This window comes from Canis aureus, chromosome 12 (genome assembly GCF_053574225.1).
Source record: "Canis aureus isolate CA01 chromosome 12, VMU_Caureus_v.1.0, whole genome shotgun sequence".
Taxonomy (NCBI): domain Eukaryota; kingdom Metazoa; phylum Chordata; class Mammalia; order Carnivora; family Canidae; genus Canis; species Canis aureus.
This window is the reverse complement of record NC_135622.1, coordinates 43,905,379-43,932,067: the sequence shown is the minus strand read 5'-3', so window position 1 is coordinate 43,932,067 and position 26,689 is coordinate 43,905,379. Positions and strand designations below refer to the sequence as shown.

Here is a 26,689-nt window from a genome sequence, read left to right as displayed (position 1 = left end):
CCCTGAGGCCAGGCAGGCCAGACCAGTGAGTAGATGGCCCAAGCAGATGAGTTCATTCGGTTCTTTATTGGTTGTCTGGGCCCTAAAGCTGCCCCCTCAACTTAGGGTCTACCTGAGCTGCACAGAAAGACCTGCCCCTACTATTGGGGCCAGGAAGCGGACAAAGAGGTGGTCCTCGTCCCAACATTCCCACCCCACTCTTTGGGGCTTGTGTTCTGGTACTGAGACTTCTAGGGGTGCGAATCTCTGTTGTCAAGGTTCATATCTCATCATTCTCCAGCTGAATAACGTGACCTTCAACCTCATTTGGGGTGTTCCTAGACTCCAGTGTTTCCCCTGGAAGCTCCTCTGCTTCCTTTCCAAGGTCCCTGGCCTCTACCTGTCCTCCAGCCTCTGCTCCGGGGCCTGGGGCTTCTCTTTCAGCCTCCGCCTGTCCTCCAGCCTCCTGTACAGGCTCCGAGGACTCTCTTTTGTCCTCCACCCCTCCCCCATCTTCTCTGGGATCCAGGGCTTCCTGCAGCTCTTGCCTTGATGGGCTTTTAGCTAACAGGGACTGCCTCCCAACATCTTGTGGCTCCAGGGGCTCTCTGGGCTCCATGTGCCGAGGGGCCTCTCCTGGGAAGTTGATGAGCTCTGCAGGGGTCATTAGTCCGTCCCCATTCAGGTCCTGCATCTCAAGCACCTCGTCCACTACCAGGATCACCTGTGGAAGCACATGGTTGCTGTGGAGTCTGCAGTGAACAGAGATGTTCCCAGGAGCCCTGACCCTCCCCACATGTCTCCACAGCCCTGCCAAGCAGGCTTAGAGCACTTCTTTTATAGTGCATTCACCGAAAGAGTCACAATGAAAAAGACTGAAGCCCCAAGAAGTGGAGTCTCCTTCATGGGAGAAGGGGCACCCCAGCCCCCAGGGCTTACCGGGTTTGCGATCGGAAAATCAGCAGCTCCAGGTGCCAGAGCTTCGGTCAGCATGGACAACAGCTCCAGGCCATCCAACTGTCCACTCTGGTCATAGTCGTGGAGGGCAAAGAGGTAGAGGAGAACTAAGGAGGAGAAGCCAGATCAGAAGAGGCCTCGGGAACAGGTGGAAGAGGCAAGGGCACATGAGAGCCTGGGGTCAGTCCTGGCTCTGCTGCCCCAGGCACCCCCACCCCCTGCCCTCTGGCCCCAGGGCCCAGCCCCTCACCCTGCTCCCGGGTCATGTGTTCTGGCTCCTTCTCCATCTTTTCCAGTCCCTGGAGGTAGTTCCGCAGAAGCCTAGCGGAAACGTGGAAAGTAAGCCCCAGAGAGGCTGGTCTGAAGACCCTGGCCTACCCCCCAGGCCAGCCCACTCACCGAAGCTGCTCCTGGCCTGGCTGGAAGGGGTTGGGCAGCGGCTGCTGCTGCACTCCGGGGTCCAGCCTGGAGGAGGGAGAGAAGCGCCAGCCTGGCAAAGAGCCTCCCGGAGGATCCAGCCTACCAGCCTTCCACCCTCAGGCTCCTGGCAGCGTTCCCCAGACCCAAAGGGTGTTGTTCTCTCACATTTCCAAAAACCTTGTGGGGAGGAGGCCCTTCTGGTCTCAGAAGCAGAACCTACTCCCTCAGACTGTTTTTATAGATTCCTAACTTAGATGTTAAGGGAAAACCCAAATAAAGCATCTGGTTAGAGAGAGGCCAAATGAGGCCACACTTAGTAGAAACAAGTTGGAAACCCGAGAAAACAGTGAGTGGGTGGCCAGACAATGTGGATTGTGGTCACCCTTCTATGTCAGGGCCGGGGCCCCAGGGCAGGTAGGTCTCTGGCTCAGCCCAAAGATACCGCCCGGTTTTCCACAGACCAGATTTGCCCCATGACACAAGGTGAGGACATAGATGTTGGTTTTGGAGTTTCGATCTGCTTGGGCTCTCTTTCTCAGTCCTTGAAGCCCGAGATTTGCTCTCAGTTCTGGATGGGCTGCCTCTTTGCCCAAATCCGTCCAGACCCGTGAGGCCAGTCCAGACCCGTGAGGCCAGTTTGCTGGCAGGAGCCATAGCATCAGCCTTTGTCACAGCCACCAGCCTTGCTGCTGTTCCTTTATCTGTCCCTCCACTCCACCCAGCCAACCTACTATGTGGTCTTTACACCCAACACCTTGAGAGGGATGTTCACACAAAATAGGATTGATATGCCAATGATCTCGAAGGCTCTGGCATTCCCACATGAGGTGTTGAGAAGAGGAGTGCAGCTTCTTCCCAGGCTTCACACCCCATTGGAACTGAGTGCCGAATCCCAGATGAATCAATCCCAGCAAACACACGCTGGGTGGGTGCCCACTCTGCAATGAGTGCTCTTACAGGCACAGGCAGGGGTGGCAGCAGCTGGGGGCAGGGGGGCAGATACAGAGCTCAGGGAGCATACACTCAGCCTCCTGCCTCCCAGAGGGGCCCAGATTCTCCAGGGACTCCCCGCATCCCAGCCTGTGGCCCTTCCCTCTGAAGCCCGTTACCTCACGGTTCCATCCTTGGGAGCGGCCTGGCTCAGGGGCAGCAGCAGCACTAACATTCTCACTGGCAAAGGTAACAGCATCCTTGCTGGAACTGGAACTAGGAACAGAGTTAGGGAGTCAAGGGGAAGGAATATCTGCCACAGAGTGGGGGAATCAGTGGGTCAGAGGTGCCTTCTCTCCCTGCCTCCACCTACAGCCCAGGTGTCAGGACTCCTGCTCAGGGAGGAGGCACACACAGACCTCAGAGATCTCCTGTGGAATTTGTCCAAAACAAATCTTACTCCACACCCACTGGAGTAAAGCTGATCAAGCAGACCTGCTGTGGTGGAAATGGCTCCGCAGGCAGAGGTCTCTCCCCCCTTCGCTCCCCCACTGAGGTGCCCCACCCATTCCCCACACCCATCCCCCTACCATCACCCCCACCAGCCCCTGAGGTGCTCCTAGAAGTGCGGTTTAAGTACATCTACTCCAGTCTAGTCCCTCATTTTGTAGATGGAAGCTAGCTCAAAGACGTTAAGAAAAAGGCCAAATCAGAAATGCAGAGTTGCCAAAAGACCAAGACGGACACAGAGGCAGATTGTTAGCTTGTATTTATCAAAACTCACCTAAGAAAAAATCCATAAAGGTTCAGACTCCTTTTTTTTTTAAAGATTTTATTTATTTATTCATGAGAGACACATAGAGAGAGGCAGAGACATAGGGAGAGGGAGAGGGAGAAGCAGCCTCCTCACAGGGAGCCTGATGTGGGACTCAATCCCAGAACTCCAGGATCACACCCTGAGCCAAAGGCAGACACTCAACCTCTGAGCCTCTCAGGAGTCCGGAGGTTTGGACTCCTTGCACAGGTCTAAACTCAGGTAAGGATTGAAACAAATCAGAGTCAAACCAATGGTGGCCCTAGGACCTGTTCACTGAATGCAGTTAGGAAATCCCAGTAGAAAGGAAAAAACAAAAGCTTCCCTTTAGACCTACACTGTGTAGGCCCATTGGCAACACAAGCACTTGGTTATATGAAAACAAACAGAGAAAGGATCTATCAGAAGCACAGAGCATGAAGCTCACTGATGAGGTCCAGGTGGATGTGCACATCATATGATCTCCTAAGGAAGCACACACCCACCACAGCTGAAGCCTGAGACCCCACCCCCATCTCTAGGAAGACAAATCACCAGGTGCTTGATGGTCTAGGCAGAGGATCAGGAACCCCTGTCATGGTCCTCGACATTCTGGCTGGCACGGAATTCTCCTGGGGACATGTCTGTAGCTTTTACCAGATTCTCAAAGAGCTCCATGACTGTAACAAGTTGCAGAAGGACCGCAAGGATGGCAATCAACTGCCTCAGAGAGGTGAGGTGGAGCTGGGGAGCACCTGGCCCATGGAAGATACATGTGGGAGCCTAGCTGTAGCTGTGCAAGTGGAATCACCTTGAGGAAGAAGCAATGAAACATGGAAGTCCACAAGAAGGTGAAGCTACCAAGAGGCATAGAAACAGCCTTTAGTTTTCTCTGCATACATGGCCTCTACAGATATCATGAGTCTACACAGTTTATTGGTGTCCATAATCCCCAATGGCCAAATGGGTGCTGAAGCCACAGTTCCTCTAAAGGTGTTCACAAACCCTGGTTGACAATATAGATCCTTGAGCTTCGGTTGTCGCATCCAAGAGAAAAGACAAGTATTAGTCCTGTCTAAGGGAAGGAATTGGAACTGAGATCTCTGTATCACCAACTGGGAGCCCTCCAAGGTCCCACTGCAGTGGACACATCTCAGTGAAAGGGTCGTTTAGAAAAATATCCAAACCTCCAGACATGGAGTATGATGGTAAACATCCCAATGAAAGTAATTGCGAAGCTGGATAAAAATAGAAAGTACCTTTTCAAATGCATTGAGTTGGTAAGAAAGTAAGAAATTATGAGTACGGTAATTCTGAGGAGGCAATGAGATTGAGGTCAGCTTTTGCCTTAAGAGTGTCTGTCAAACCAAACCCCAGGTGAATCTGCATTATCAATCTGAATGCCTAGTGCAATAGAGGAGCCCCGAGATAAGCCCTGGACCCACCCAGGGTGAGGAGACTAATAGGAGATTCCCTACATAAAGTTGGAATTCAAACAGCCCGACTCAATCATAAGGGTGAACAAAAAAGTAAATGTGCCACAAAGAAGGGCAGCATAAACCTTGCCTATTTTGACTTCAAAGCTGGGTGGAGAGGGCAGCCCGGGTGGCTCAGCAGTTTAGCGCTGCCTTCAGCCCAGGGCGTGATCCTGGAGACCTGGGATCAAGTCCCACGTCGGGCTCCCTGCATGGAGCCTGCTTCTCCCTCTGCCTGTGTCTCTGCCTCTCTCTCTCTGTGTGTGTCTCTTCTCTATGAATACATAAATAAAATCTTTTAAAAAAAAGTAGTTATATGCAATTTTTAGGAAATGAACCTACAAAGTATAGACACAGGTTGAAAGCAAATGGATGGTAGAAGTATATATAAAGCAATTAAAAAAAAAAGCAATAATAGACAAAAGAAAGCTAGTAGGGTTTTATTGACATTAGACTAGATTTTTTTAGACTAGATTTTAATGTGAAAGGCATTATTATAGATAAAAGAATGTCAGTTAAAATTCATAAAAATTTAATCCCCTGGGAGGATATCATAGTTCTGAACTTGTATATGTCTAATAACATAGCCTCGAAACATCTAAAATAAAAACTGACATAACACTACACACCTATTAGCATGTCCAAAATCCAGGACACTGACAATACCAAATGCTGGCGAGGATGTGAAGCAGCAGGAACTCTCATTCATTGCTGATGGGAATGCAAAATGGCACAACCACTTTGGAAGACTTTTAGGCAGTTTCGTATAAAACTAAACATATTCTTACCATACAGTCTAGCAAATCCACCAATTGTACCCCTTCATATATACTGAAAGGGGCTGAAGAATTATGTCCACACAAAAACCTTCACATAGATGTTTATAGCAGCTGTCTTCATAATTGCTAAAATTTGAAAGCAACCAAGATGTACTTCAATAGGTGGATGGAGAAATAAACTGTGGTATATCCAGACAATGGAATATTAGTGCTAAAAAGAAATGAGCTTTCAAGCCACAAAAAGACCTGGAAGAATTTAAGTGACTATTACTAAGTGAAAGAAGCCAATCTGAAAAGGCAATACACTGTATGATCCTAACTATATGACATTCTTAAAAAGGCAAAACTATGGAGACAGTCAAAATGTTGGTGGTTGCTAAGGGTTGAGGTGAAAAAGATGAAGAGGTGGAGCATAGAAGATTTTAGGGCAGTGAAACTACTCTCTATGATACTATAATGATGGATTATACATTTGTCTAAACCCACAGAATGTATAAGAATGAACCATGTCATAAACTATGGACTTTGAGTGATGATGTGTCAGTGTGGGTTCATCCAGTCATCCAGTCATAATGAATGTACGCTGATCTGGGATGTTGATAATGGGGGAGGTGTGTATGGGGGTAGAGTGTGCAAAAGAGATATAGGAAATATCTGTACCTCCTTCTTAATTTTGTTGTGAACCTAAAGCTGCTCTAAAAAATAGAATCTTAAAAAAAAAAAAAACAGCAGAACTACAAGGAGAAAAGTCGAATCTGCCATCATGGGAGGAGAATTTATCATACCTCATTCAGTATTTGAAAGATAAGCAGACTAAAAATTAGTAAGAATGTAGAGGGTTGAATAAAATATTTAATATGCCTGAGCTAATGAGCAAATGGGAGACTACTGCTTCAATCTCTTAGCAAATACATGTTCTTCTTAATGCATGTGGAATATTTATAAAAACTGGCAAGTAGTAGGCCAGAGCATATGGCTCAGTGCATATCAGAGAATCTGTCTCACACCATATTATATGACTAACATATAATTACATTAGAAGCCAATAACAAAAATGATCTCAAAAAATCTCACATATATGGAAATTTAAAAGGCACACTTACATGTGGATTACAGAAGAAAATCATAATGGAAACTGTTAAATACTTAGAATTGGATACTGAGAAAATATACTGGGAAAAATACTGGGAAAATATACATGAAAATAAGACAGGTAGGTGCCCCTGGGTGGCTCAGTTGGTTAAACATCTGTCTTTGGCTCAGGTCATGATCTCAGGGTCCTGGGATTGAGCCCCGCATCAGCCTCTCTGCTCAGTGGGGAGCCTGTTTCTCCCTCTGCCTGTCTCTCCTACTCATGTTCTCTCTCTCTCTCTCTCTCCTTCTCTCTCTCTCAAATAAACAAGTAAAAAATAAAAATAGAAAGAAAAGAAACAAGATAGGTAGCCAGAGCAGTATCAGAGGGAAAGTGGGTTGTTAAAAGCATATATTAGGTAAAAGTTCACAAGTTTCCAATTCAATAAGCTAGTAAAATAGAATAAGCTTAAAGAAATGAAAAATAAAAGATGGCAGAAATTAAGAATGTGATAGAGAAGAACAATAAAGCTAGAGACTGGTGTTGCTTTAAAAAGGACTAATAGGGGATCCCTGGGTGGCTCAGTGGTTTAGCGCCTGCCTTTGGCCCAGGGTGCGATCCTGGAGTCCCAGGATCTAGTCCTGCGTCGGGCTCCTGGCATGGAGTCTGCCTCTCCCTCTGCCTCTGCCTGTGTCTCTGCCTGTGTCTCTGCCTCTTTCTATATATAATAAATAAGTAAATAAATAAATAAATAAATAAATAAATAAATCTTTAAAAAATAAAAAATAAAAAGGACTAATAAAATAGGGGTGCCTGGGTGGCTCAGTCAGTTAAGCGTCTGCCTTTGGTTCAGGTAACGATCCCAGGGTCCTGGGATCGAGTCCCACATCAGGCTTCCTGCTCGACAGGGAGTCTGCTTTTCCCTCTACCCTTCCCTGCTGATTGTGCTCTCTCAAATAAATAAATAAAACAACAACAAAAAAATACTGATAAATAGACAAGCCTCTGACAACTTGCATTAAGAACAGAGAGAAAAGGCACAAGTAAACAACATTAACAATGAGCATGGGGATATAACTACAGAAATAGCAGAAATTAGAACTTAGAGGTTAGAGCTAATTTCCTAGAAAAACCTAATAGCAAGACTGATGGAGAAAGAAATAGCAAATCTTAATAGTCCTATAACCATTAAAGAAATTGAATCAGTGAGGATTAACCTATATTGTTTGAGGGACTACAAACTCGAAACGTTTCTAGAAAGCAGCCTGTGCACCGATTGCCATGAAACTCTGACCCAACAATACCAACCTGAGGATTACATAGGGAGGAGCTCAAATGGGAAAAAAATTATAAAGATACTTATAACCATGTTATACGTATTAGTCAAAGAAACATAACCTGAATGTCTAACATTTAGGCAATGGCTAAGCAAATCACATTGTATGAGGGAGCAATTAGAAATAAGTCTTGCAGAACACCTGGGTGGCTCAGTCAGTTGGGCTCTTGGTTTCTACCAGGTCACAGTCTCGGGGTCTGGAATCGGTCTCCCACACCAATCCCACCCCCTATGTCAGGCTCTGCATTCATCAGGGAGTCTGCTTCTTTTTCTTTCCCTCTGCCCCTCCCTGCTCTCTCTTTTTCAAATCAATACTTTTAAAAAAATGATAAATATTGCAAAAAATAGATTTGAATATATCTATTCAAAGGTTAGATAGGTTTTAGAGGTGCCTGGATAGCTCAGTTAGGTGTCAGCCTTCGGCTCAAGTCATGATCTCAGGGGCCTGGGATTGAGCCCCATGTCAGGCTTCCTGCTCAGCAGGGAGGCTGCTTCTCTTTCTCCCTCTGTCTCTCCCCCTGCTTGTGCTCTCTCTTTCTCTCTCTGTCAAATAAATAAAATCTTTAAAAGTAATTTTAAAAAAGCTTTAAACTTCTGTATTATGAAAGACACCATAAGTATAACAGGACAGGTGGGATAAAGGACTGGAGGAATGCAAGTAGGTTTCAAAACTACTCGGGTTCTCTCCACAGCGGGGAGCTCACTGCAGCCTACCCCAACAAGGGGTCAAAGACAGAAATCTCGAGAGAGATTTCCTACGGGGGACTGACTGAGTGGAAAGGCTGCAAGGCTGCAAGGCTGCAGACATCTGTGCCTAAGCCAGGAGGATTAGGAAGAAGGTCTTGCCCACAGGGGGCTTGAGTGTTCAGGAAGTAATGGCTGGGGGATCCCTGGGTGGCGCAGCGGTTTGGCGCCTGCCTTTGGCCCAGGGCGCGATCCTGGAGGCCTGGGATCGAGTCCCGCATCGGGCTCCCGGTGCATGGAGCCTGCTTCTCCCTCTGCCTGTGTCTCTGTCTCTTTCTCTCTCTCTCTCTGACTATCATAAATAAATTTAAAAAAAAAAAAAAAAAAAAAGGAAGTAATGGCTGAAGGAGGGTATGGGTCCATGGGTCAGAGGGCGCTGGTTCTTTACGTCCAGGGTGCTGCTGGGGTTTTCGGGGGTGGTGGTGGCAGGGTTCAGCTGAGGGTTTTAGACTCTAAGGTGGAAGAAGAGGCATATAATTGCTGAGAGGGCCAGCTGGCCAGAAGAGGCCAGACGGAGAACGCCAGAAAGAACAGACCCTGGGACTGATGCCACAGGGGGTAGCATGGCAGCACCAGATGTCAAAGACCTATGTTGACAAAGACCAGAAGGTGAGCATCCATAGGGAAGGCAAGTATAGATGTAAGTTTGTAGAATGAATATAATACTATCAAGCACCTACTATGTGTGAGGAACTATCTTATAAGTGAGATGATAAAACAAAGTAGAATTACTTATCCTTGTAGTTCCTTAAAGCTTGCAAACATAAAACAAAGGAAAGATACAAATGTTAGATAATGATTGGGAGAAAGAGAAACACAGACTTCCTAAGGATGAGGTGGCACAGCCCAAAGGTGAAGGGTAGGTCCAGGCCCGAAGCCCCAGGCCACCTGAATCCAAACTCCAGCTCTGAAACGCAGTAGCTGTGGGACTTCTGTGCTTCAGGTTCTCCATCTGCAACCTAAGGCAGACGAGAGCATCTCTCATGGGGTGTGGGGTTCGATTTTACACATCCTACACATTCTGCACAGTGCCTGGTCATCCAATAATGCCTTTTTTCCCTCTGGAAATTTTCCTGGATTCCTCTGCAGTGGCTTCACACATACCCACCCTCCTGGTCTCCCCACTGGATACCCTCAGATTGTTTTCTGCACTGCCACCCCATCTGTTCACTGCCAGGACCTGCGCCTGCTGGAGGGACTGGAGTAATTTAAATCCCTCAGAGCTGCCAAAACCTATTATCTGGGCTTCATGTGTGATCATGCAGTAGCAGGTGCCTTTTAAAAGAGGACTCTCTGGTAGTAGCAATTCAGGCATAAAGGGGAAGCACCCCTCAGATCCCACTAATCCACTCATTAGGCCAAATGTGCTGGTTTGCAAAACAGGTCTACAAATTGGTTGACACTTCTTTCCACAAAGGACCAAGTCCAATTTGCCTTTCCATGTATGCGATCTGGACTTAGCCACTCACTTCTAATGAATAGCTGAAATACAGCTACACGACTTCCAGGCGTATGTCATAAAAGGTGACATAGCTTATACCTGGCTCTGCTTCTCTCTTATCTCCCCACAGGCCGATATGCACCTCTGGAGCCCTGAGCCACCATGGAAGAAGTCTGGAAGGAGAAAGAATTTCAAGACTGCACGCTCATGAACAAATCCATGTTATTGTTTCCAGCCACTAAGTTTTAAGATGGTTGTTGTCTTAGTAATCAGAACTGTGTGTGACTGGGCAGTAGTTACATGGAGCCCACCTCTCAGAGGGGTTCTTGGCTTAGTGTAATGCTCTGCTGTCACCATCTTGAAATTCTTTCTCCTTTTTTTCTTAATTAAGTAGGCTCCACGCACAGTGTGGGGCTTGAACTCATGACCCTGACATTGAGAGTCTCATGTTCTACTGACTGAGCCAGCCAAGCACCCCATCATCTTGAAATTCTTTTTTTTTTAATATTTTATTTATTTATTCATGAGAGACAGGCAGAGACACAGGCAGAGAGAGGAGAAGCAGGCTCCCTGCAGGGAGCCCGATGTGGGACTCGATCCTAGGACCCCAGGATCACGCCCTGGGTCAAAGGCAGATGCTCAACCACTGAGCCACCCAGGCATCCCGAAATTCTTTTTTTTTTAAAAGATTTTATTTATTTATTCATGAGAGACACAGAGGGAGAGAGAGAGAGAGAGAGGCAGAGACACATGCAGAGAGAAAAGCAGGCTCCATGCAGGGAGCCCAACGTGGGACTTGATCCCGGGACTCCAGAATCATACCCTGGGCCGAAGGCAGCGCTGAACCGCTGAGCCACCCAAGGACTCCACCATCTTGAAATTCTTAATATTGTTCTTGCCCAAGGCCCTGAAAGCATGTATCTGATCCTGAACCCTGCCTACATGAATTACCATTATTCTCCTCTTGGTCCTACGCATCCATCACATGTATACAACTATAAAGTATGTATAGTGGACAGAGAACAGAGCTTTGGGACCAGCCCCACCACAGGCTGTTAATTGGGTAAGTTAATTATCCTCATTGAACTTCAGTTACTTTATCCACACAATGAGATAATAACAGAACTCACCTCACACAATTACAATGGATAGTAAATACATAATGAATTCCCTCTTGCACAAATTAATGTAGTAGCATCTTTCTTGTCCTTGCCTCTGGTAGCTTCTCCATTTAAGGAACCCTTCAGGGGTGCCTGGGTAGCTCAGTTGGTTAAGCATCTGGCTCTTGGTTTTGGATCAGGTCATGATCTTGGGGTGGTGAGATTGAGCCCCGTGTCCTGAGCATGAAGACTGTTTGAGATTCTCTCTCTCCTTTTCCCTCTGCTCCTCCCTTTGCTCTCTCTCTCTCTTTCTCAAATAAATAAATAAATCTTAAAAAAAAAAAAACTCTCCGTCCCCACATTAATCTTCCTTAGCTAGAATGCCACTGCCACAAAATCTTCAATGGCTCCCAATTTCTATTACAATCCAGAGTCCTCAGCTGGGCATTCAAGGCCTTGTATAATCAGCTATGAAGTTACCATTTTATATTCATCTTCCGGGGCTCCATTACATTAACACTTGGCTTCAAACAGAAGGGTTACTGGAGTCTCCCAACATACTTCTGACTTTCACTTTTCAGGGCTCTTGCCCAAGCTGATTTACCCTCTACCTGGAATACCCTGGGCCCTCCTGACAACCTGAGCACTCTGGTTACAGTTCATGTCACAAGCTTAAATAACTGTATGTGGACTATTAATGCCATCTAAATAATATTCTCTTAAGTTATGCTTCTAACTGTCCTTTTTGGTACAGGCGATCCACCTCTACTGTTTAAAAAAAGTCAAGCTTAAAGGCACCTCGAGTAATGTGTAATGAGGTTGGTGTAATGTGATTTGTTCACCCTTAAGACATTTCTCAGCATTTACAAAAGTTTTTGTAAGCAGCAGAAATAAAGCCATTATGAACCACTTCCTAATCATCTCCTATAACTGTAATGCCCACAAATGTAATTTATCCTCAGACCACCTGAAAGCCACAAGTCATAGTTAACAGTTATGATGTAATTCATAGTTATTCACATCCTTCACAACACACTCACATTCATACACTCACATTTGCAGTGACTCTCAGGCCTTGGATTGCTTCAAGCCAGTGCACCAGCACATGGGAAGAGGGCCCTCCTGGCATGAGACCTCTGATTAAATCCTGCCTCCCAGTCCTGAAAGTGTGATCCGGGTGGGTGTCTCACTCTCTCTGGGCCTGGGGTAACAGTATCTGTCTTGTAAGGGCCTGGGGAAGATGCAATGGGATCATGCAGGTTGAATGACGGGCATTTGAGTATTTCCAGAGAATCTAGGATGCAGCAGAGGCCTTTGATCTTGGGTAGTTTCCTGTCCAGTGCAAAACTTTCTTCCACAGCATCAATGGCCATTCCGGCTTGCTTAACTCTCCAGGCCAGAAGTCTAGCACCTCATAGGGCATCCACTCCATTTCTGGCTGAGTCTAACTGTCCAAAAATTATTTTGAACCAAATCCTATCCCTCTGGTGGCCCCCTCTGGCTCCCAAGACACCATCTCCCCACCCCCCCCCAAAAAAAAAAAAAGGAAAAGAGAGCTTCTACAGCCAAAAAGTTCCCACCCCTGAGAGCTGGTCTCCACCCTGCCACTTCCAGCTGGGCGATAACCTGGGGCCCCTCCCAGCCCCCCTTTTCTTCATCTGCCAAATGAGGATGAAACTCCTGCCGGCCCCCAACCTCCCTCCCAGGATGTCAGAGCGACAAAGGAGCCACTGGAGGGAAAGGCGGGTGGGCAATTGTGAGCCCCCCTCACCACACCTGGGAGCTCAGGATTCTCTCCGGCCCCTCCCTCTACCTGGTCTCCAGGGGAACCTCCTCCCGCCGCAGGGGGGCACGCAGAGGGCCTGCCTCCGCAGCCCGGGGGCCCGGGGGCCGGGAGGGCGCCCCCGCCCCGCCGTCCCGCCCCGAGACCCGCGCGTCCCCGGCCCGCCGCCCGCCCAGCCCGGTGCCCGGCCGCCCCGGGGCGGAGCGCGGACCCACCTGCGGCGGCGCGGCGAGGGCTGGGGTCTGGCTTCGCGGCGGCTGAGGCTGTGCGCTGGCCGCGCCTCGGCCCGCCGCCGCCGCCGGGTCCTCCCCCCCGCGGGCCGCTCCACGTGGCCGCTCCACGTCGCCCTCCGGCCGGCCGCCGCCCTGGCCCGGGCAGAGTCCGCAGCGCCAGCGGGCGCGGGCAGGGCCGCCGCCTTCCGCAGCCCCGGCGGCCGTCCTCCCCGCGGTCCCGGTCCTGGCGCGGGGGTGAGCGTGCGTGCGTGTGTGTGTGTGTGTGTGTGTGTGTGTGTGTGTGTGTCTCGGGGAGAGACAGACACAGACATAGGCACAGAGACCGGCGGGCAGATGGTGACGCTGGTGTGTATGAGAAGCATGTCCAGCGGTGGTGACGCTGCCGGTGCCGCTGCCTGCGGGCCCCCAGATGTGCAGGACAAGACAAGGCTAACTCACTGTGATGGTGACTGGGGTGGCTGTGGCTGTCCTGTGAGGCACTTGTGACAGTAGGCGTATGGGACCCTGTATCCAGAGCGACAAGATGGCCTTGAGAGGGTATGGCCAGTGTGTGAATGACTGTCCGGGTGTGTGACAGGAGAGGATAACGAGTGGCACACGTGTCAGGGTATCTGGTGGACCTCTTCCTGAGTCGTCTGTGATGCTCAAGGCACAGTGGTGACTGCCGGCTTCCAGGGAAGGTGTCCTTGTGTGTGGCTCTGACCGCGGGCGTCACTGAGAAGTGGCTCCCTATGAGGCACGGTTGGGAAGGGGGCTGGGGAAAGGATCATCTTAAGGGAGATGGTGGGGATCCTTTGCTAGCACAGAGGGTAGCTTTGCTGTCAAAATGGAGCTCATCTACTTTTGTTACAATGTAATGTTTTTTGTTATGGATGCTTCAGACTACATCCTCACCCACTGGCCCAAGGTCTTAGCTCTTTAAAGGAATAACTTATCTCTCCAGAATCTTCAACTTCTCCCTCTCCATCAGCTCCTTCCCATCAGCATCTATCACAACAAACAGACTTTCATCAAGGTCACCCTGTCTTCCTTCCTATGGTAGACACTGCTGGATTCTGTCTTTTGGAATTATGGTTTCTACTGGTTTCGGCAACACCATTCTTTCTCTTGGCATTTCTTCTTCATTTTTGTTATGTGTCAGAGTTCCTTCCATCACTATCTGTTATGGTTGGGATTGAACCCCTCAAAAATTATATGTTGCCATCCTAATCCCCAATACCTCAGAATGTGACTTGATGTGGAAATAGGGTTGTTGCAGGTATAATTAGTGAAAATGAGGCCATGTTGGTCCACTCCACTCCGGTATGACTGGTGTCCGTACACACACACAGCATGCGAAGATGCAGGCAGAGATTGGAATGAAGCTTCTACATGCCAAGGAATGCCAAAGATTGCCCATAAGCTACGGAAGCTAGAGAAGAGGCATGGAACAGATGCTTCCTCACAGCTGTCAAAAGGAACCGATCTTTCTCAACTCTGGACTTCCAGCCTCCAGAAATGTAAGACAATAAAACTTCTGTTGTTTAAGACAGCCAGCACGTAGTACTTGGTTATGGCAGTACTGCAAACTAATATATCATTTAAATGCTGATGACTACGAAATCTCAAATTCCAATCTCCAAGCTCCAGACCACTTAAGGAATTGACATCCTCTAATTTGTGCCTAGATTTATATTTATAAAGGTGACTGAGTGACGACATGGAGAGGCCAATACCATTGAAAGAAAATTTTAATGTTACAGTTCCCCTAGAAATAAGAGACACAGCTCACTACATAGGATGACAGGGGGAAGCCCAAGGTAGTGGGCAGAAAGGAACAAGGGGGTAGGGGTGGGCAGCACCTTGGTGGCTTAGTGGTTGAGTGTCTGCCTTTGGCTCAAGGCATGATCCTGGATCCTGGGATCATGTCTCACTTTGGGGTCCCCAAAGGGAGCCTGCTTCTCCCTCTGCCTATGTCTCTGCCTCTCCCACTGTGTCTCTCATGAATAAATACATAAAATCATTGCAAAAAAAGAAAGGAACAAGGAGGAAAGGCATAGGCCACAACCTTTATTAAGTGCAAAAGCTAAGTCAAGGCAAGGTAGACAGTTTAGGATTGGCTAGTTTGAGTCATTCAGGCAGACTTTGGGACATAGGGACTGTTCCTAGTTATCTGATACCTGACCTGGGTTGATTTAGGACAGGGGAAATACTGGTTTGTTGAGTGAGAATTAGATAAAGGAGCGGCTCAGAGTATGGCCTCTGGACTGCAAATGAGATGTCAACTTTGGCCGTTAGTTTGGCCCCGTGATTAATGGATGTCAAATAGACAAATACATAATCTAAGAAGACAAATTAGGACACCTACTAGCACGCTAACCTCTATGCAGCTAAGTCAGAACATATCCTCCTCCTCCTCAAACCTTCCTCTTCCCCAGTTCCCTTATCCCAGGAACTGGCACTGCCATGCATCCCTGAGTCATATAGTCAGAAACCTGGGAGGCCTTCACGACTTCTCCTTCTCCTCTGACATCCAACCTACCACCAAGTCCTATCAATCTTGCCTCCGATCTTAAAGATCTTCACTCCTCTTTAGAACTTCCTCTAGTCTAGGCAGCGTCTGCCATACCAAAGTTCTCTTAAAGGCCTAACTGGCCTGTTTCCATTCTCATCCTCCTCCAATCCATTCTCCATACTGCCTGAATGATTCTTCTGAAATACAATTCTGGCCACGTTGCCCACTCTTTCTTAAAACGCTTTGGTGGCTTTCCTCCACTCCTAGTTTAAATTCTAACTTCCTTTATGTAGCTGCTCACAGCCTGATTCTTGACCATCTCATATGCTCCAGACACAACAGATTTCTTTTGGTTCCTTTAAGAAGCCTCTTATAGGGATGCCTGGGTGGCTCAGCAGTTGAGCGTCTGCCTTCGGCTCAGGTTGTGATCCTGGGATCCTGGGATCGAGTCCCACATCGGGCTCCTGCATGGAGCCTGCTTCTCCCTCTGCCTGTGTCTCTGCCTCTGTGTATGTGTCTCTCATGAATACATAAGTAAAATCTTAAAAAAAAAAAAAAAAAAAGCCTCTTATATCCAGGCTTTTGCTTATGCCGTTTCTGCTCCTGGAACTATTCTCTCCCTACCTCTCCATGGCCTGGGAAACTTCTACTCCTTTTTTTATTTCACCTTAAATGTATCATCATCTAACATCTGGGTACACTTTCTCTGACCCAGGGAATTTGGGCACCCTCCTCAGTGCTCCCACTGCAGCTGTACTTCCCTTACCTAGCCCCATGCCCTATGGCAGGGATTCGACCCTGACTATATGTTGGGATCTTCCAGAGAACTGTTTTATTGACACCTAGGCTTCTCTGCCAGACCAACTATGGTGGGGGTGTGTGTGTGAGGCCTGGGCCCTGGGAGTTTTTAAAACTCCAGATGATTCTAATCTTCAACCGAGTTTGAGAACCACTGCTCTCTATTCGATTACATATTTGTTTCCACATTCCAGTGATGACAGGGAACAGCATCCCCCGGGTATCCCAAGTGCCTGGTACAAAGTGGGTGATGAGTACACATGTTGTACTTGACAGGGATGATATGGAACAGGGCAGGATGACACTGTGAGTGACTCTAACCTGTGTTGATTTTTAAGAAGATTTTATTTATTTACTAATGAGAGACAGAGAGGCAGGGACATGGAGAAGCAGGCTCCCTTCGGGCAGCCTGATGCAGGACTTGATCCCAGGACCCCGGGATCACGACCTAAGGTGAAGGCAGTCGCTCAACCACTGAACCACCCAGGTGCCCCGGCGTGTGTGACTCTGTGTGGACTGCTGCCCTGTGTGGCTGCGTCCCGTGAGCCAGTGGCTGGGTAGCTGGGGCCGGCGCAGGCCGCCGCCGAGGCCGCGCGGCCCGGCAGGGCTCGAGAGGGGCGCGGAGGCACCTCCCACCAAGATGGCGGCTGCGGGGGAGGCCGCCAGCCCTTGCAGGGGGCGGCACCGCCGGTGACCGCGAGGCGGAAGCAGGAGGCGCGCGGGCGCGCGACCCGGGCGGCGACGGGCGCGGTGGCCATTTGCAGGTGACTCGGCTCGGCTCTGCGTCCGGCGGGGTCCGGGCAGCGGCCCTCGCCACGCCCGCCGCGGCGGTGGGCGGGGCCCGGACCAGGCCCGCACAGACGGTCCAATGGCGTGTGACCCGCGGGGCCAGGCGCTGGGGCCAGTCACGAACTTGGGAGTCGGGACCCAGCCGCCCAGGATGCCGAGCTCCTCCCAGAGCCCTCCGAATGTCACCTGGACAGAGCCCTTCTCTCTGCTTTTAGTCCTTGGCGCCACCCTCTACTTGGGCTATTACTGGAGATGTGTGCCCCAGGTGGGTGCGGGTTCAGAGCTCTGGCCGGCGGGTTTAGGATGCTCCGGGCTGGTGACTTCAGCTGGTGACTGGTCCTTGCTCGAGCCCTTTGTGGGAGGCAGCACGATTGGGCGTCCTGCAGCAGGTTTAATTTGATGCCCCTATTCCACCACCAGCCCTGCCGCGTGCTCCAGCAGGGTTCTGCTTTGCTATGATCATCTAACGGAGAGTCGGTTCTTGCCTGCCTAGATTCTCTGCATCCCATATGCTCCCCAGTTGGGGAGCCAGTTGGGCCTTTCAGGCACCGGAGGGCTGTTGGTCCCTATGATGTGGGACCAAACATTTGGGGAAGCGCTGGGTGGAAGGCATCCTGAGATGTCAGGGAGAGGCTTTCCTCTTCTAAGAAGGCAGTCTAGCCCAGTTTCTCACTAGCTTCACTGAATAAAGGAACCAGGGACCTGTGTGGTTCTGGGTAATTCCCACCACCCCATCGGCTTAGTAGGGTCTTGCTTCTCTTAAAGCCTGGTGGAGGTTCTCTGCCCAGCTCAGGACTAATGGAAAACCCTGTTGGTCATTCTACACTGTTTTAATTTCTAGGCTCTCCATGTAAATACGGCACAATGGGAAAGTCTGAAGAGGTTGATTTTGATGACCTTGGGAAATTTTCTCTGAAATTTAGATAAAATACATAATTTACATATCCAGAAAAATCTACATCTCTTAACCTTCATTAGACTGTTCTAGATAACTGAGTCCAATAGAAAACCTATTGATCCAAACCCTTAAAAAAAAGATCTATGGGGAATTTAAATGTTACCTAGACTTTTCTCTATTTTCAGAGCTTTCTACATTCACATTAAGTTGGCCTTACTGAAACAAATGATCCAAACCTCATAGTACCCTATAAATCTTACCTTCTATGCCTGATTTTGAAAGTTGGTCATTTCAGACCAGAGCTGTCCTTAACTAAACATTTTCATTTGCTTGCAACCAGCCACAAAGAAGTCAAGTATGCCCCTTCTTTATACTCCAAACCCTTCGTTGACTTCCAAAATTATGGTTAAAATGCAGGAAAAGTGCATTCTGAAAGTCCTGAGGAGTTTGGATTGCCTAAAATGGTAATAGACTAGTATGGATTCATCTAGAGAGACCAGTGGCATATTACTAATTCTCAAGAATGAGTCAAGAAACTCCTTACTAGAGCTAAAATGAAATTAATCTGTGACCTAATTTGTTCTACACCGCTAAGCTGTTTGATCAAGGATTCCATAAACTGGTAACAACTCAAAATCCTGGCAATATAGTACAGTGACAGAGTACAAGCTACAGTCAGACCTGGGTTTGAATCCCACCTCTGCCACTTGACACCTCTTGCTGTCTTTGGCAAGCTTCATGACCTTGATAACTTATTCAATATTCAAACCTGTTCCCACAGGGGATCTCATGATCTATGTCAAAAAGCTGTTGTGAAAGAAAATCACAGGGGTAGCCCCGGTGGCGCAGCGGTTTAGCGCCGCCTGCAGCCCAGGGCGTGATCCTGGAGACCCTGGATCCAGTCCCATGTCAGGCTCTGTGCATGGAGCCTGCTTCTCCCTCTGCCTGTGTCTCTGCCTCTCTCTCTCTCTCTCTGTCTCTATGAATAAATAAATAAAATATTTTAAAAAAAAAAGAAAAGAAAGAAAGAAAATCACAGGATATAATCATGTAAAGTGCTTAGCACAATGCTTGAAACATGAGCCCTCAACAAATTTTACCTACTAATATTGGTGGTAACAGCATAATTGGGAATTCTGCTCTGCCTCTTGCTTGCTGTGTGACTTTGGACAAACAACTTAATCTGAGCCATAGTTTCTTCATTTATAAAATATCCTATTTCATAAGGCTGGGCTAAGCCTCGTACCTGCACACAGCACACAATGAATCACAAGCCTCATCATTCCAGGGTTTAAGGAGCAGGGTATGAGTCACATCTTACAACAGTTGCACTATCAACTTAGCCTCTCTAGTTCATAATTTACCTAGTCTTTTTTGAGTACTGAGACTGCAGAAGACATAGGAATCTTGTAGCCAGATTCCTTAGGACCTGCAACAGAAATGCAATTTCTATTTCTTGAGCCTGAGGCCTTTTAGCTTTCTACAGCATACCCCTCTTTCATAAACCTATGTGGCTGGGCCCTCTCATTCACTTGTGCATCCAGAAGAACCAAGCAGAGGGGCTGAAAGTCAGGGCCAACCCCCCACTGACGTGTCTGTCCCTGCCATTCTATCTCTGCCACCTTCCCTTTGGCTGGCATGAAAGAAAAATCCGTTCCCATTGGGACTATTCCTCCTTTGGAATATGCTCTAACAACAGGGGTCCCATGAATAAGAAAATGAGGACCTGTGGTAGAGGACTTTCAGCAGTGAGCGCGTGATAGGGAATGAGAATATGTGGCAATACGTGGTGCTAAAACCAGGAGCCAGCATGGCCACAGCTAGTCTTAGGAAAATGCCAGTGTGGATCATTCAACTGCAGGGCAAAAGTCACAGAATGAATGGGGGAGCTATACTTCAACCTTTGACCAGGATGCCAACCCTTTCTACTTGGGAGTCAGCTGGTAGCTGCTCTTTCCAATTATCTCCTCTTTCCAAAATGGGTTTAGGGCATGGATAGGCTGAGCAGGAGTTGGCACTGGTCAGCTGCTACTGAGTCTGTTCAGAGTCAGGCTGGGGAGGTAGCACTCCGAACTGTTGTTCCTCAGGGCTCTAGCTGGACTACATTCACAGAAGTGACCTGGCCATTCCGACCAAGGTTTGCTAGATTTCTTACCACCAGAGGCTGGCCTCCAGAGAGGGGTCACTCTGGCATCGGGTGCCTCACTGGCCGTGCAAACACCAGGGGAGTGAGGCTGACTGTGTTGTGGTTGCAGAAGCCTCAGCTGGTGACTGGGTCCTGGTTTCTGGCCTTCCTGGAACAACACTGTCCAGTCACTCTGGAGATGTTCTACCCTACGCTGTGGTGTTTTGAGGGGCGGCTACAAACCATCTTCCGAGTCTTAGTGCAGCCTCAGCCTCCAGTCGCTTACTGGAGGTAAGAAGGGACTGGGGGATAAACATGAGGTTGCAACTACAGGGGAATCCTGTGTATCTCTTTTAAATTGAAGGTAATCTTTGCCCCATCTATCCTGGTGTTTTGGGAATAACAATGAGAGTGGCTGTATGAAAGGGCTATTTAATTGCTCAACCATGAGGTAATATTTAATCTTTTATGTCCCTTATACTTTGTTATGATCTTTTAATTTTTTATTTACTTACTTTAGAGAAAGCACAAGCACGGGAAGGGGCAGAGGGAGAAGCAGGCTCCCTGCTCAGCAGGCTTGGGGCTCGACCTGGGGCTTGGGGCTCAATCCCAGGACCCTGGGATCATGACTTGACCCAAAGGCAGACATTTAACCGATTTGAGTCACCCAGGTGCCCCACATTTCATTATGGTCTTAATGTCTTGCATAATGTATAACCTCAAACGATGCCAGTGGGAAGGTCTGGGAGTTGTGGGGGAAGAGAGGTAAACTTTTTGAAGTACATAGTGTCCCTAATAGTATCTTTGTGTGCCCTTTTCTCCAAAACCACAGTGAAGTCCTCCAAACCCCAGACGGAGGCCAGTTCCTGCTAGACTGGGCTTGCCAGCACGACAGGAGTCAGGGCCCTGACCCTACTACCCAGCCCATTGTATTACTGCTTCCTGGTATCACAGGCAGTAGCCAGGACTCCTATATCTTGCAACTAGTTAACCAAGCTCTGAGGGATGGCTATAGGTAAGAAGGGGCCAAGTCCAGAGGAAGTGGGTGGTGTCTGAGAACTTGTAAGGGGAAGGTCAATGAAGACCCTGATACCTGTGGGGAGAAGGCACTCTATGAAGGGCACCTTCTGACTGGGGTCTTTCTGAAGGCTACCAGAAAGGGAGCGGGATTTCTAGGGAGGGTTTCGCTGAGATGTACCTGTGTGTGCCACAGAGCTGTTGTATTTAATAACCGGGGCTGCCGTGGGGAAGAACTGCTGGTGAGTACCCTCCTTCCTCATCATAGCCCTTCACCCCACTCCCTTAGCAGATCCTTGGTCCTGGGGCTCTACCTACCTATCTTTCTTCCATGTCCCTTCCATCACTTGAACCCTTCCATCTTTCTGCCTTCTGGCCAGGGCCCTCCTCCCTACCCAATGATCTGGTTTGCCTCAGACCCACAGGGCCTTTTCTGCTGGCAATACTGAAGATCTGGAGATAGTTGTGAAACACATAAAGCACCACTACCCCCGAGCTCCACTGTTGGCCGTGGGCATCTCTCTTGGAGGGTAAAGTTTGCCTGGGCTTGACCTGAAGGCCCAGTCTTGTTTTCTCCTCCATGTCTTCTCCCCTCTCCTCTGTCCCCACTCACTAATGCAAACCCCTCTTTCATGGCCCCTGGTCCATCCTTCAGGATACTAGTGCTGAATCACCTGGCACGAACAGGGCAGGCTTCTGGGCTAGTGGCGGCACTGACTCTATCTGCATGCTGGGATTCCTCTGAGACCACTCGCTCCCTGGAGACCCCACTCAACTCACTGCTCTTCAATCAGCGCCTCACTACTGAGCTCTGCCACATTGTGAACCGGTAGGGTTTGGCAAGTGGGAAGAGGCAGCAGACAGGGTGGGATGGCAGACATACCAGGTTCTCCCAATGCTCAGGTCAGTTCTCTATCTGGGTTTGCTCACTCATGAGATAAGACAGGGTCAGGTCCAGGAGAGTCAAACCTCTATGAACTCTTTTGCAGAAATAGAAAGGTGATGGAAAAGGTGGTGAACGTAGACTTCGTGCTACAGGTATAGTCTTTTAACCACTACCCCATGCCCAAAAATGTTCAAGATCTTCTTACTGCCTATCCTCATCCTAGCCTACCCCACTCTCTACCACGGGCAGGCCCGCACAATCCGCCAGTTCGATGAGCGCTACACAACTGTGGCCTTTGGATACCAAGACTGTGTTACCTACTACCAAACAGCAAGCCCAAGAACCAAGGTAGATGCCATCCAGACACCTGTGCTCTGTCTCAATGCAGCTGATGACCCCTTCTCCCCAGTCCATGGTGAGCACCCTGAATCTGGATGCTTTATAGGCCCTGGGGAAAACGCGCCATGAGGTACAAGTGGAGAGAGCCTGGGCTCTCAGGAAAGGTCAGGGTTCCTGACCTCCTCTCCAACCTCTCCCCAAGCCCTTCCGCTACAGGCTGCCCAACACTCTCCCCATGTCGCACTGCTTATCACAGCCCGGGGTGGCCACATTGGCTTCCTGGAAGGGCTGTTCCCCTGGCAACACTGCTACATGAACCGTCTCTTGCATCAGTATGCCAAAGCCATCTTCCAGCATCCAGTGGAGCTGCTCAAACTCAGGGATCTCTCATGCTCTGAGGGAGGCAAGAGCTAACAGGAGTACCAATGGGGTCTTAATTCCGTCTTCACTTATTTATTAAATATCAACTTTTCCTGAAGAATGGGCTGAGGTTCATTTTCCCTTTCCTCAAAGCTAGAGTAGACCATCCAGGAACTTCTCGTATATGTAGCCTAGCTGGTTCAGAGTTACCAGCTGGACCCAGAGATTATTGCTTGAGTCTTCCTTTTGCTCCTTCCTTCCCAGATTGCAAGTCCTAGGCCAGAGCTTGCCCCAGCAAACACCAGGGGCTCATGTAAAGTACAAGTGATGGACAGCAGTACCTCTGGGTTCTTGGGCATCTTCATATGTTTCTGGAGAAAGGACAAGCTCTGGAGCCTCTGTTAGAGGGAAGGATGCAGGGAGTGTGGTCTGGGCTTCAGACACCACTGTCCTGGGTCAATCCATGGATGAAGAATGAATGGTTCCCAGGATTCAGAGTCACACAGGGCCATAGCCAAGTTTTCAGTGGGCAGGGCAGGCAGTGCCCATCGGTATCATCAGAAGCAACCCCAACTGGGGACCCAGGTGGAGTAAGCAATGGGGTCCAGACCTCCACTCTGGTCTAGAAGGTGGCAGTGTCCAGGCTCCTCATTCCCTAGGAGCAGAAAGGCTAAAGAAAACCTGGAAAGACACTCTGAAGCAGCAGGATGGTCATAACAATAAGCCCGACACAGAGCAGGAGCAGCAACCACACAGGAACACTCCCTGCAGGAGGGTAAGGAAAGAAGTCAGTAAGTAAAGGGGCTTCACAACCCTAAGAACAGGACTACTCAAGAAGGGGGCAGATGGCTGCAAACAAGCAGCCCATTCTCCAGGAGCAAGTTTTGCTGCAGCTAGAGGTAGGGTGGTACCCCCCCACTCCAAAGACTCACTCCGTGAGGGCAGCAGATGCAACTGGCAACGACTATCCACAGCTACAGAGAACAGGGCAGTTTCATGGAACCCAAGGAGTTCGGGACCACGACCCTTCTCAGGTAGAAAGGCCACATCCGTCACGACAATGCCATGAGCTTCCCTCACATAGTAGAGGCACTGGAGACAGAAGAACTAATGAGGGAAGGCCCAGCTGGAAACATTCCTTCTGGAAAACATGCTCCCTATCCTCAGATGGCTTTCCCTCTATGAGTTGGGTCTCCTTCCTGCTTAGATTGAAGCAGGCCTACAGTCCCCACCCCAAAGAGCCCTCAGGGCCATGACCACCTCTACCCATTACCTGGAGAGAGAAAGCTATGTAGATGGCAACAGAGCCGGTGACTGTGCCCAGGCCTAGGAAGGTGCCTGATTCACTGCAACAAACAATAAAGTGTTCACTGTTCTGGAGGCCTGTGCGGCAACATTCACGAAGAGTGGTCTTCAGAGCCTCAGACCAGACACCTTCCCGAGCTCCCCCAGGCACCCCGCAACCGGTCAAGCCACCACTGTCTCACACCTGACACTAAGGCAGGAGATGACTTCATGACCACAGGACTTGGTGCGAAGGGGCAAGAAGGTGGAGCCGTCCCAGGCTGTGAGGTAGCAGGGTGGGGGCTGGCGCAGACGCTTGTGGGGAATCTGTACCGTGAAGAGTCGCAGCCTGGTAGGTTGGTCTGGAACGTGCCCAAACCTGGGGGCCGGGGGAGAAGCTGTTCAGTTCCCAGGGCCAGCCCAGCCCTTCCCAGAGGTTTGTGCCCTCCTATCCCCTGCCAAGCCACCAAGGCTACAATCCTTCCCAGCTTCCCCCCAGTCTTTTTCCACTCCCCCACCACATCTAGGCTGTGCCTCTTTTAGCTACCCTCTGGGGTCTCACACCTGCAGGCCTGGTAGCGGTAAGGCGTGTTAGAAAAGGTGGGTCCATTCTCTTGCCAGTGCAGCTGTGTCACCAGCTGATCCTTCTGCCACACGGAGGCCTTAAGGTCCCAGCCCACAGTTACCAACTAGTCAGGAATCAAGATTCCAAGGATGGACAGTTAGGGGATCCACTTATGGGACAAGCAGCATAATCCCCTACTTTCTCCACCTTCTCACTTCCTCACCTTGCCATCAGGCCCCAAAGCCAGGTCCTCAATCTCTCCTTCGTGGGCTCTGAACTCCAGAACTTTCTCTAGGCTGGGTACCTGCAGCCAAACCATCACCATGGTTACCCCAGGTATCTGGTAAGAGTGCAAGCATCCCCTACCCCTCCTTTTTTCTGCCACTCAGTGCAGGCTTTGCTCACATTGTTTCCCAGAACCCATGTTTAGTTTCTCACAATTCTGGCCTTGCTGGTACCAACCACTGATTCCCTAATCCCCGAAACCACACCTTCCAGATACGAACGTAGCCATCTGTCCCTCCAGTGGCAAGCAGTGTGTTATCGTGGTTGAAGCATACAACTTTCTGAAACGGATCAGGACTGAAGTCTGTCTGCACGGCTTTCAAATTCTCTACGCTCAGCTCTATCCCCTCCTGGTGGGTTTCAGCTCCAGGCTTCTTCTCTACTGGGGCTGCCCCCTTCCTCTGTCGAGGCCCCTGCTCCTTGGAACCTGCAATAAAAAGAGCCTGCCAGGTTCCAGGCTCCTATAGTAAGTAGTACCAACCCCTTCCCTAGTAGTGAACATCCAGCTTCTTGCCTGCTACCATAACCCACTTCCAGCCCCACTTTTTTAGAAACCAAAGTAAATGACCTTATGCATTCAATCCTTTCCCCAAAGCTAATGAGGGAGCTTCTCACCTGCCTTCTCTACCTTGGTTTTGCCCTTCTGCTGGTGGGTCTGGAAGCGCAGGAGCTGACAGTGGGCATCCTGCCCTGCAGCAAGGATGTTACCAGCCAGAGCCAAGTTCATGGTAGCCCGTGTCTCTGTGTCATGGGAGTGTAGCAAGGAGGCACTAAGGCGCCCATTAATCTGCTCTAGCTGTAGAAAGTGCTGTGGAAGAGGGAACCAGGATGAACAAAGTTCAGGGCTGCCCGGAGAGCACCTCAAGTTTGCCAAGGGTGAGCTTACATCCTATAGTCTAACGCCCTACCCCTTTGGTTACCGCACTTTCTACTTTAAAAAGTTTTTTTTTCCAGCCTGCTTGCTTCTTTCCCTTTTTTTCTTTCAAACCGCACAAATTTGTACAGCAGGCAGGGTGGGGATTAATACCTCCAGTTTACAAAATAACAGAGTGACCCTCAGAGGAGTGAGGAAACCTAGCCTAAAGGCAAAAGGCAGCACTCTTGCCGCTGCTGGAGAGCAGCGGGACAAGTCTTTGCGGCCTCCCCAGAAAAGAGCAGGAGATGGCCCCTGGAGCTGCTCCTGAGGTTCAGGTGAACCCTAAGTTCCTGCTTAAGCGGCGCTGTGTACTGTTTTTAGTCTAACTTTGGAGTTCCTGGTAAGTTCTCAGCTGAAATTCGCGCTAGGCGCCGGAAAATCCCGGGCTTCCCACCCGGGAGGGGCAAGGTCTGAAGCTCGAGGCGCGGCCATCCCCGAGACCACCTACCACCATCGCCCATGGCGTGACCCGGCCCCCGTGACCCTGAGCTCTCACCACGCCATTCTTTATGCCCGTCTTGGCAGCGCCTCCTCCTCCTGCAGCAATGAGCAGCCCCGTGCTGGGGTCGACCTGAAGCGCGTACAACGGGAACGGGGCCCGGTACAGCTCTGGCGCCCGGCGCCGGCCCATCCTGATCGCCACGCGCTTCACTCTAAGCACCGCGGCACCAGGGACATGCCGCGCCCGGCTTTCGACCACTGTCCCGGCCGCTATTTAACCTGGTCCGGTGGCCGCCAGGAGGATCCCCAGCTCCTCTCCCACACCCCTCGGAGTTGCCAAAACTCCAACCCAGAGACTTGCCAAAACGACACTCGGGGATCAGTCTCTCCGCCCCCCCAACCAGCCAGTTCGGGCTGTCGCGCAGTGCGCACGCGCGCCTAGCCCGCGCT

The 26,689-nt window shown here is 49.6% G+C and overlaps 3 protein-coding genes across 10 annotated transcripts; 1 reads left to right on the top strand and 2 right to left on the bottom strand.

The window, feature by feature from the left end:
• Positions 1-47: 47 nt before the first annotated feature.
• On the bottom strand, positions 48-13,183 carry CGREF1 (cell growth regulator with EF-hand domain 1). 3 transcript variants are annotated; one of them, XM_077843781.1, is made up of 7 exons: positions 13,025-13,158; positions 12,081-12,257; positions 2,466-2,562; positions 1,336-1,401; positions 1,187-1,257; positions 919-1,043; positions 48-703 (listed from the first exon to the last, which is right to left on the bottom strand). In XM_077843781.1, exons 3-7 carry the CDS (start codon positions 2,543-2,545, stop codon positions 260-262), a joined length of 786 nt encoding a protein of 261 aa, XP_077699907.1. In that variant the 5' UTR covers positions 2,546-2,562; positions 12,081-12,257; positions 13,025-13,158; the 3' UTR covers positions 48-259. The 3 variants fall into 3 exon arrangements, with proteins under 3 accessions (XP_077699907.1, XP_077699908.1, XP_077699906.1); XM_077843782.1 differs by lacking the exon at positions 13,025-13,158 and adding an exon at positions 12,607-12,724; XM_077843780.1 differs by lacking the exon at positions 12,081-12,257 and having other exon boundaries at positions 13,025-13,183.
• Positions 12,078-25,900, top strand: ABHD1 (abhydrolase domain containing 1). Of its 5 annotated transcripts, none has more exons than XM_077843766.1 (10): positions 12,078-12,203; positions 14,374-14,541; positions 20,277-20,437; positions 20,979-21,161; positions 21,360-21,405; positions 21,581-21,693; positions 21,819-21,992; positions 22,153-22,201; positions 22,299-22,464; positions 22,591-25,900. In XM_077843766.1, exons 2-10 carry the CDS (start codon positions 14,467-14,469, stop codon positions 22,800-22,802), a joined length of 1,179 nt encoding a protein of 392 aa, XP_077699892.1. In that variant the 5' UTR covers positions 12,078-12,203; positions 14,374-14,466; the 3' UTR covers positions 22,803-25,900. The 5 variants fall into 5 exon arrangements, with proteins under 5 accessions (XP_077699892.1, XP_077699895.1, XP_077699893.1 ...); XM_077843769.1 differs by lacking the exon at positions 12,078-12,203 and adding an exon at positions 13,160-13,276; XM_077843767.1 differs by lacking the exon at positions 12,078-12,203 and adding an exon at positions 13,384-13,579.
• PREB (prolactin regulatory element binding) lies at positions 22,826-26,689 on the bottom strand. 2 transcript variants are annotated; one of them, XM_077843770.1, is made up of 9 exons: positions 26,295-26,687; positions 25,498-25,690; positions 25,089-25,309; positions 24,821-24,901; positions 24,597-24,721; positions 24,238-24,411; positions 24,022-24,094; positions 23,681-23,840; positions 22,826-23,513 (listed from the first exon to the last, which is right to left on the bottom strand). In XM_077843770.1, the coding sequence occupies exons 1-9, from the start codon at positions 26,427-26,429 to the stop codon at positions 23,419-23,421; spliced, it is 1,257 nt and encodes a 418-aa protein (XP_077699896.1). In that variant the 5' UTR covers positions 26,430-26,687; the 3' UTR covers positions 22,826-23,418. The 2 variants fall into 2 exon arrangements, with proteins under 2 accessions (XP_077699896.1, XP_077699897.1); XM_077843771.1 differs by lacking the exon at positions 23,681-23,840 and having other exon boundaries at positions 26,295-26,689.